This window comes from Aristolochia californica, unplaced genomic scaffold (genome assembly GCF_029961685.1).
Source record: "Aristolochia californica isolate CCGP_79_NKW_82.1479 unplaced genomic scaffold, dmAriCali1.0.hap1 SCAF_15, whole genome shotgun sequence".
In the NCBI taxonomy this organism is placed as follows: Eukaryota; Viridiplantae; Streptophyta; class Magnoliopsida; order Piperales; family Aristolochiaceae; genus Aristolochia; species Aristolochia californica.
Genome location: NW_027181826.1, coordinates 24,652,394 through 24,662,968, shown reverse-complemented (window position 1 = coordinate 24,662,968; position 10,575 = coordinate 24,652,394). Strand labels below are relative to the sequence as shown.

At 37.2% G+C, this 10,575-nt stretch overlaps 1 protein-coding gene across 1 annotated transcript; it reads right to left on the bottom strand.

Moving 5' to 3' along the window:
• Positions 1-430: 430 nt before the first annotated feature.
• LOC137951880 (beta-arabinofuranosyltransferase RAY1) lies at positions 431-4,594 on the bottom strand. Its single transcript, XM_068798848.1, has 6 exons — positions 4,539-4,594; positions 4,081-4,415; positions 2,972-3,224; positions 2,107-2,889; positions 1,464-1,710; positions 431-1,380 (listed from the first exon to the last, which is right to left on the bottom strand). The coding sequence occupies exons 1-6, from the start codon at positions 4,569-4,571 to the stop codon at positions 935-937; spliced, it is 2,097 nt and encodes a 698-aa protein (XP_068654949.1). The 5' UTR covers positions 4,572-4,594; the 3' UTR covers positions 431-934.
• Positions 4,595-10,575: the final 5,981 nt, after the last annotated feature.

Here is a 10,575-nt window from a genome sequence, read left to right as displayed (position 1 = left end):
TCCTTGGTTGATTGGCACAGCTGTCTGACTGAAAATGGTGTCCGAGATACGGATGGATTCGGCTGATTACAGGTTAGAGCTACTCTCTCCTGATCCGACCGGAGGAACCATTGCGCCGTCTCCGCAGCCTTCATGGCGCCTCAACAGCAAATGATTTTCAGCTCCCAGAGATACCCAAAGAACCACTTTTAGCTCCAAAGAAGTTCATCACAAATATTAGTATTCACATTCTCTCTTGCTCTTATTGAGGATAATTTAATTGTAATTAAATTTTATTTGTTTATTCTATTATAAATAAAGACTCGTGTACTCAAATTACATCAAATTAGTAAAGTTTGTCTCCTCTATCATAAATAGAGACTATGTACTCATATTACGTCAAGTTGGTGAAGTATTTTTCTATTTCAAAAATTCAATAATTAATGTCATGTTGTTATAACAAGCTCTAACCACAAACAAATAAAACTCTCTCAAGCATTTGAACATGTCATACTCTTCATTCTTCAACTTGTTATTCTTTCCTCCATTGGTACAAATTTGATCATTGGATGAGTATAACATAGACCATTCATCTTCCGCAAGGTCTTCTTTGTATACAATTGCAAACACATTCACATAGTATGGGGGCACGATGAGCCTCTGGTTTGCCCCATGAAGTCTCTGGACCAATATTGTTTTGGTTGATCTGGTTGTAGTAGTTTGCATAGTTCAAGAAATTCTCCTCCAACCCCTCCATTCTGAATATCAGTAACACTCGGCAGGGTGTAATGTCAGGCATTAAGATTCTCTTCTGAGAGAAGGTGGTGTTGCCTGTGATAACATTGGACTTCATAGCCAGCTCAAAGTTTTAACCGTACACAAAGGTCAAATCAAGCAAATGTGAGCATATAGAGATGCTGGAAGCAAGAACTGGATGCATACAAATCAGCAAACATCAAAAATGGCTGTTTGAGTGGTTCCCAAACCATCCCTTTCTACACAACCGTGAGCTTGGATCATATTCCCATAAACCAGATGAGACTTGGCGTTCCAGTTTCTTCTTCCTTCCACTCACCCAATTGTTGTGAAGAATTACGCAGCCCCTTTTTGTGCACGCCTCTCTCACATTCTTTTTCTCCCATAGGCCTTGGTAAGCACCATTTGGGAATCGATTCCTATTTAAGAAATGAACTGTCAAATTTGTTTCGGGTTCTAGGCATCTATCATCACCAATGCGGTGGGTTCCTCCTCCTCCACATAGTACATCATAAAAACTTGGCTGCTCTGACAAGTCTGATTTTGCTGCATGCTTCACAACTTTTGCCATTGCAAATATAGTTGGGCCATCAGACCGTGCAAAGTAGAAGCCAGAGTTCAGCCTACGGGGTAAGTTTATAGGCACTGCACAAAACAAATTCAGTTAAAAAGATAAAGTGGAAGTTCAATAAAAGCCACTATATGTAAGAATATAGATTTGGACCTACCTGTTTCCTTATATTCATCAGACTGGACCACCAAAACAGAGGGGCCAAAGGAATAAAGATATGGTAATGGGTTTTGAAACCAGTAGACATCAACATCGCTAAGAAGAACATTATACCCAAGCTTCAAAATCTTCAACACTATTCTGGATTTAACTTTTGTCACCTTCTGAAAGCACTCTGTACCAAAATGGCAATCATTGAAGCTTATGGTATTTGGAGCCAATTGATCCATAAAGACTGGCAAGCCCTGGAATATAACAGTTAATAAGAAAAAGAACAGGAGATGAACTGTCCAAACAAGCCAATACAATAAGAAAATAATTACAACTAGTGTCAATAAAGGACTAAAGCTGGATAATCACATTGCACAAAGTCATTCTGACTCAACTTGACTATTCTGATTCAGTCAAGCAGCATTTGTTGTTAATTGAACAGCCATGTCTTCTGGAACGTGAAGACATGCTCTTAATTGAACATGACAAGTTTTATATTCACTATACATGTCTTTTGGATTCATGATCAAATTTTTTTTAGATATTTTATTTGCTCTGAAGACAATTATGGAAAAAATTATATATTTCAATATTCAGTATTTTTTATGACAAATAGCTAACTTAAAGTCAACAGATAAAACAAGGTGTACCTGCAGCAGAGAGAACTGATACATATCAGCATCTAGGGCACAGACAACGAAATTTGAGATAGAAAGATGGTGTAAACGACAAACCCAACTCATAAGCATGTCCCTGTAGTTATTTCCTGCAACTGCAAGTACAACTGATTTATCCCTATCTGCAACTATTTGGAGGAGTGATTCTAAAGAGAATGGAAAATGTAAAGACCTTTTGGTATTGGGTAGTTCCTTGATTGAAGAATGCATTTGTTTGTTTAATAATTTGCTATCCTCAATACAGGTGGTCCATTTTTTCTCTCTCCGAACTTGCAAAATACTTCTTTTCCATAAACCAAATCTCTCTTTTCTCTGTTCTTGAATATCATATATGACTCCTTCAGCTGTGTTGACAAACAAGTACTGCCCACTGCAGTCAGCAAGTTTTACCAAGTTGTTTGTAAAGTTTGTCCCCTGAAAGTTAAGTGATCCATAGAGCATAGCATGATTTGAGTTAGCTGCATACTCCCAATTTCTCTCCCCAGATTCTCTTACTTCTTTAATTGTTGACATTTGATTAGCCCAATAGCCCAACTTCTCCGGATAGTAACTTGATATGACATCACTCGCATCAAACACAAACCTGAAACCTGATGATAAGGCTTCATTAACTACCCACAAATCATGAAATCCTCTTCTGTACAAGAATGGAGGGAGAACCCCAGCATGGAGAGGCAACTCTCCAGTATTCCATGCCAAAAGTAGACCAGGTCCACAAGAGCTCCACTGCCTTTTCTCATTTAGAAACCCCTGCAACTGGTGGAGGACAGGTAACAAAATTTCGATTAAGTGTACCTTGGTGTGATATATCCATATTGATCTTGAAATCCCATCATACCTTCTTGGTTTTTATCTTTCTACCATCTTCATGGAGCCAGTGTTTCCCAGAGTCATCTAAGTGGAATGGAAAATGAGATATATTTTGTGATTTGGCTATTAGAAGCCAATCATAAGTAAGATTATGAGCATATTTCAAGGTGGAAAGGAAGTCAGAAAAGAGAATTGTCTCTGGATGAATTAAAATGGAAATGTTAGAATCACATGCTCGTGATCTGGCAACCATTGAATGAAAGAATGGGGTTCCCAAAAACCTACAATAAGATGAGAAGAATATCGGTATCACATGTTTTTTACAGAGAAGAATTCAGCTTGAAATAAAAAAGAGGTAAACTAGCTATGCAACTAAAAAGTAAGTCATACTAACCAAAACTCGGCTAGATGAAAGCAGCACAAGCATTGACTTCCCAAAAAATACAAAACTGAGGGTTTTCAGTCTATTCATACTCTTCAGTGTCATAGTTAAAACTTAAAATTAGAATCACCTGATGTAGATCTCAGATTCTTCAATGGTTATCAAGTAAAAGAGATAAAATTCAATCTTTGAGAGAGTAACATGTTAAGCAGGGAGCACAGTATCCAATGAACCTTTTTAAGGAATTAAAAGCCAGCAAATATAGTTACAGACTTCTTGCTTTAGAAAATTAATTTCCAGTTTGAAGAAGTTAGATTTGCAAGTTCTAAGAGCATTTAGAAACATTTCTAGGATAATTTTTGTGATTATAGAAGAGCTTTATTCATATATTTTATTAACTCTCTTTTACCAGGTAAGCACTACCAGTTGCATTGTCCCAAATTAAGTCAGAACTTAACACCAACAACATTCTAAGTCAGTTTGAGTAGTAAGTTCGAAAAATCCACCTGATTTTTCATATCCAGGCGGTCATAGAGGTTTGCCAGTGATTCACGCAATCAACTGATTTCACCTTGACAGATAGATTTATACAAAAAAATAAAAATAATCATGCTCTTCCTAATGTACTTGCTGACCATACTGTACTGAAATACTTCATCATTCCACTACAGTTATCGTAAAGATGACAATTTACCGAACTAACAGAAAACAGGGAAGCTGTAAGAAGAAAAAAAAAAAGGACACAATTTACCCACGTGAAATCGATATCTGATTCAACAAAGACCCGCTTCCCGAATCGACCTGCAAACGAAACGATAGATGGGTCTCGCGCAAACAAAACAACATCAATGTCTGGTGACAAAGCGAGCCAGGACTTAATGGCCAAAAACTGCCTGGATCCAGTTTCCCCCTGGAAAGCCCGCGGCGCCGAAAAGATGGTCACAGAGGGACCAGCTGATACGGTCCGATTCATGAACACGGGTCTCTCGATATTCCCTTTCAGAGATGGTAACTGCCTAGTAGAGTACAGAGAAAGAAGAATCAACAGCAATCCAGAAAGCCAAACGGACCACAGACCAACCTGGGAAGCCTGAGAAGAAAAAAAGAACAGAAACAGTAAAGATAGCTTCTCTCAGTTTCCACTTCTGCATATATTTAAAAAAAAATTATACATCACCATGACACAAAGGTGAAAACCCAGAAAGAAACTGACCTTGCGGAAGGCAAAAGGAGAAACCCTTTTCATTGCTCCGGCGCATTTGAGCTTCCCCAGCCAGAATGGCTGTAGCTGTATCTGTACAATAAGCTACGAGACAGTGGAGCTTTAACAGAAAAGGCCAACCTCAGTAGAAGAAAAACCATGTAAAGCGTGAAGACTTGCCTCAGGAAGAAGAGAGAGAGAGAGATTGGAACTTTAACAACTGAAAAAATGGATAGAAAATGAATAAAAAAAGGTACATGGCGTCAAGGAGGCGTCAGCGCCATTTAGTTTTGGATCTCTACCTGCAAATTCATAGTCTTTAATCTCTTACTTCTAAGTTTCTTACTTTGATTTCAGAGTCAACGGCTGGATAATGAGAACGTGACAGCTACCTCCACATGCTGCACATAATGTTAGTATATATTAGATACATTTAAAGAAATAAGATCAATTAAACATTCAACTTTTACAAGGAAAAGTTTAACATTTAGATCAACCACTTGTAAATTCCCATAATTACTAATTATATTAAACAAAGTTATTATACCAAGAGATTGAATGGAATCAACTGAGACCACTTTGAATCAATTAAAACTTGATCGACCAATCGAATTTTGTTAACTCCCATACTAGAGAAGGGTGGTCCTCCTTCCCACCCCTTTTGTCCATCGATGTTGGCGAAGAGGGCTCTTGTTCTACACAACAAAAAAGGAAGGGTGAGAGCCCCCCACCCCCTATTGCTCATTCTCTCTGTTAATTTTTTTCTTTTCTTAAAATAATTTTAAAAATAAGTCAACCGATAGTTAAACCCATGTTCAATAGGATTTGATCACCATTTTAATATAATCGACCCAACTCAATTGGACTAGGATTAAGTTTCATAATGTTAACAATGAGTCAGTATTAAAAAATGGATCAAAACCTTTAAAAATGTGAAATGGGTAGAAGAAGAGAAGAGAAGACAAAAGAAAACAAGGAAGAGAGAAAGGAGGGGACAAGTAGGCTTAGATTTAGGGTTTCTCATGGGTGGAAAAGAGAATGTCCACACTCTTCCCCTTACTTCTATATTTATAGATAAGTGGGCTAAAACCCTAGTACATGTGACAATAAAAAAGAATTCAAACTCAAACATAATTACATCTATGACACTCCACTTAATTACATAAAATACCCACTAATACCTCCCTCAAGTTGGTGAAAAAACATCAAATATTTCCAGCTTGGAATATGTATCAGAGCAAGACTTTGCACTGATAACCTTTGTAAAGAAATCCACTAGTTGATTCTTGGAGGATATGCATTGCATTGATATAACATGAACTTGTAATTTTTTTTTCTCAAATAAAGTGACACTCAATTTTGATGTGTTTAGTTCTTTCATGGAACAATAGGTTGGTTGCAATGAGAATGACTGCCTGATTATCACAATAGTTGCATAAGCTTAGTTGTTTGGAACTCGAGTTCACTCATAAAGGACTTGAACCATAATAACTCATTTACTGCATGTGCCATGGCTACGTATTCAGCCTCGACATTTGACTTAGACACAATATTCTATTTTTTGCTTCACTATTTGACCAAATTATCTCCTACTATTGTATAGTATCCAGAAGTGGATTTTTCTCATCTAGGGATCCCACCCAATCTGCATATGCAAAAACCTAGATGTCAATATGTCCATGAGTTTAAACAATAATCTTTGTCCAAGATTTTTCTTCAAATACCAAAGAATTCTCTCTAATGCTATCAAGTGAAACTATTGAGGTTGATGCATGCATTGATTGATAACATTGACTGAATATGATATATTAGACTTGTAACTATGACATAAATCAGTTTCCCAACTAACTGTTGAAACTATTAGTTCTTGTGGTTGCTCTTAGTTTTCATCAGTTCTTCGAGGGTATGGGATTGGGAGTATGCCTTGTTCAGGTATGTTATAAAAACTCATTAAAAATGTAAATCTATCTCTTCTTTGATTCACGATAGACAAGCCTAAACGATCGTTTAAGAAAAGAACTTCTTGTTGAATTGCAGGCAAGATTTCGAATGAGGCAAATCATAACCATGGTTCTATTATTCTCTCTAACCATTTCGATCGGGATTGTTGTGGGAATTGGTATATCTTCAGTTTATAATGAGAAGGGCCCAACAAATTTGATTGTGCAAGGGCTTTTTGATTCAACGGCAGTTGGTATTGTGATTTACATGGTATTGAAACCAATTGCGCTAAAAGGTCGACCTGTTAGAGAAGGCATAACGTGGATATTAAAGACAGTCGACTGGACTTCTCCAACACTCCCCCGCACGTGCGACGCCCACAACACCAGGGACCATGTTAACTCGGGGGATCATATTAGACAAGTGATACGGGGGCAGCGGGAGGATTCGAACACACAACCGACCTGCTCTGATACCATATTGAAACCAATTGCTCTAAAAGGTCGACCTGTTAGAGAAGGCGCAACATGGATATTAAAGACAGTTGGCGGGACTTCTCCAACACATGGCTTTGGTGGACCTATTAGCAGTAGATTACATGAATCCCAGAATGCACTTCAATTCTGGGTTAGCTTATCTCTTCTCCTTGGAGCTGGTTGCATGGCTGTGATGGCTATATGGCCATAGATGCTTGAGCTTTGCTTTTGTAGGTTTGGATATCAAAATATTCTCTTCTTTTAAAGAACTTAGTGTGTATTCTTGAAAATATTATCGTTTAGAACAATACACATCATACAACGCCCCCCCCCCTTTTGCTACATATTATTGAAGTAAAAGAATTCTTTTAACTGTGATGGAGTTAAGGTATCCCAAACCATGGTTAAATAACTCAGTCATGTAAACCCAACTTTGCATAGGAACTAGTTGGATTGGGGTTGAACTCTCAAACCATAGTTAAGTGACTCGGTTGAATTGACCTGGAGATGGCTGGTTGAGTTGTCATGGTTTTTGGAGAGGACAAAAGGGGTGGAATTCTTCCATTATATTTTCCGCCAATCCTCTTTAACTCGCCTTGAAATCAACATTTGGACTCAAGAAAAGCACTAGGAAAAAAGAAGAGGAAGGGGAAGAAGAAAGAAGAAAGGGGAGAGAGAGGGGGAGGGAGAGACCACGAAGGTTTCAAAAATTCATTATCAAAGTTAAATTTAACATCCTGTTACACCTTTAAATAACTAAATTTAAAAGTTAAAATTCCAAATATATAAGATTATTATATGATCAAATCCAATAAAATCAAAAAATATAAACTAAAATTAGAATTGAAATTTAAAATAGATAACATCATTATTTGATCAATTCCAGTAAAATCAGGAAAGATAAAATAAAAATAATTTTAATCATAATTGATGGGTCTACTGGGTCCAATGAGCATACTCGTGTCCCCACCCGCCAGACTGAGTAATCCCCTAATGAGATCCACTCATTAGGGTGAGTACCATTTAGAAAATATGTTACTGAAAGCAATTAAAAAAACTTCTGTTAACATAAGAAAAAGATAAAAGATAAAAGAAAGCCAGTTGCCTCTTTTATGCTTCCAAGTGTTCATCTCCATTGAACAGATACATATCTACATGTATGTTTTCTCAGGGAAAGATAAACCACTACCAGCCTACTAGTCTCAAAATCTTACTCTCGCACTAATCTCCATATATATAAACTGTTTCTATCTGTTTGCCTCTTGAGAATGTGTTTAGGTGTCAATGACCTTTGTTGCTTGTTGTGTCTTATCTAGTTTCCCGATTGAGGGTCTGTTATCTAGTTGTGACCATCACATGAGCCTGTACAGAATTCAAATGCATGGACGGCAAGAGAAGGCTTCTACCTCTTCTCACCCAGAACAGATAACACCTCACAAGCATGCCTCTTCTTTTTCTATCTTGAAGCTCAACCATCACAAAAACCTGTTCAGAACTGAGACGCGTGGACAGGAAAGAGAAGGCCTCAGAAGTGGCAAATAAAGACATAGAGAATACCATTCCTGGCGCAGCATCAACCTCAGTAACCTCCTTCCCTGTTACATCCATTCAAGGCACAATCTGGTTTGTATGCTTCACTATAGTATCCTCAAGTGTATTCATATCGAGAACTTTCATCTCTCTGTCACTATTAACCATATCCATGCTCTTAAGCCTCTTAACTCCACAAGCTCTAAATGTTCTATCATGGCCACAAGAACTAATTACCACTTTGGCCTCCATAACATTTGGGTTCAAACAAGGTTGTTTCTCATGATTCATAGAAGCAAAGATCCAATTTATCACAACCCTTCTTTAACTCTTCTACCTCTCACAGCAAAGTCTTTTAACCACCATGGCACCATGCTTGATCACAAAATAACTGTCGTCATATGAGATGTTGAGCTCATCCAAAATGAGGTGAGCAGGCTTTCTTTCCTCCATGGCAGGTGCTTGTACAAGAGGCACGCGAGCGTGCCTTCCCTTCATTCTTCCCCTACCCTATTCTTCTTTCCTTCTTTAGTTCAACGGGGACTTTCTAGGTTAAATACAGAAACCCATCTATCATCTTTGAGTTTGTATGAGACTCACACATATGCCTTTGTGATACTCTCATACTTGCACGTGTATGTGGTCTATCACACATGTTCGCATCATATGACGATTACAGATTTGAGCAGTCAGATCAAGCGATTACAGATCAAAATAGTTAGATAGAACGGTTACAAGATTTGAACCATCAAATCGAGCAGTTACATATCTAAGTCATTAGATCCAAGTGGTTACAGATCTGGACAATCAGATCAACTCATAGATCAAAGAGTGGTTTCGACACTAGATATTAATTTGTGTTTTATTAAGGTACTATGAGTTGTTATTATTTCCAACAATTAATTGGTGAATAAGTGACACAAAAGTCAATCCATTCTCTCTGACTAAAACCTATCACAACTAATCTAGATTTGTATTTTTCTATGGACTCATTAGGATTACGATTCTTTTTGAAAATCCATTTGCATCCAATTGGTCTAGACCCTAGAGGTAAGTCAATTCTCATGTATGGTGTGAAAGACTTGAATCTATTTCGCTTTTAATTACTTCCTCCCACATGGATGTTTCACTACATTTTATTGCTTTGACAAAAGTCAACGGTGTTTGCCCAGGCAGCTTCTCAAAATGGGGTAAATTGAGAATTTCAAATTAAAACAAAGTAGCGCGTGTAATAAAAAATCATGCAAATTTATAATTTTAATATAAAGTAAATATGCATATACCATACGAGATAAGAAATTTTTTGTTATTGATATTACCCTTATATTATTTATGACCCAAGAACCCTTGCTTGGGAAATTCTACTATTTCAAAGCTCTAATAGCTGAAATTTACACAAAGAGATTGCGACTCTCTTTAAACCTTGTGTAGCACAATACACGTTTTTTACGATCATAATCTCCCGAAGAGATTGGTGCTAGATTATAGTTCTAGCTAGCTCATTCTATTGAAATTGAATAGGTTCTAGATGAACTTCTCAAAAGTTGAAAATAAAAGAAAGAAAAATTTATACCCTTGGAGAGTTCTTTTTCTTTGAGAGATCCAAGCTTCATCTTCTTTAGCAGGTCATGTGGAGTGAGGGAGCTAGCCTAGAATGCAATGCAAAGCAAGGAATGGAAAGAGAAGTGGAATTTTCAAGGATAAGGCTCATTCTTTCACTTTAAAGAAAATTTGAGAAGTTTTTCAAGTTTGACGAAAAGATTTGTCAATAAATACTCAATAACTTCTCATTGCATGGTTTAGTGAGGTATTTATAACTTTCCAAAACCAAACTAGTCATTTTTTGCCCGTTTGCAAAAAAATACTATGATTGATCGTGTTACGAAAAAAAGGACAATGATAAAGTGAAATGTAAACACGCACGACACAAAATTGTTCGGTATATGACCAAAAGTCCCACATTAGTTAGAAGTGGGGAGGATCTTGGGTATATAAGTGTGAACATTATCTCCATTGGTATGAGGCCTTTTGGGGGTAAAGCCCAAGAGCAAATCTATGAGGGCTTAGGCCCAAAGTGGACAATATCATACCAATGTGGAGAT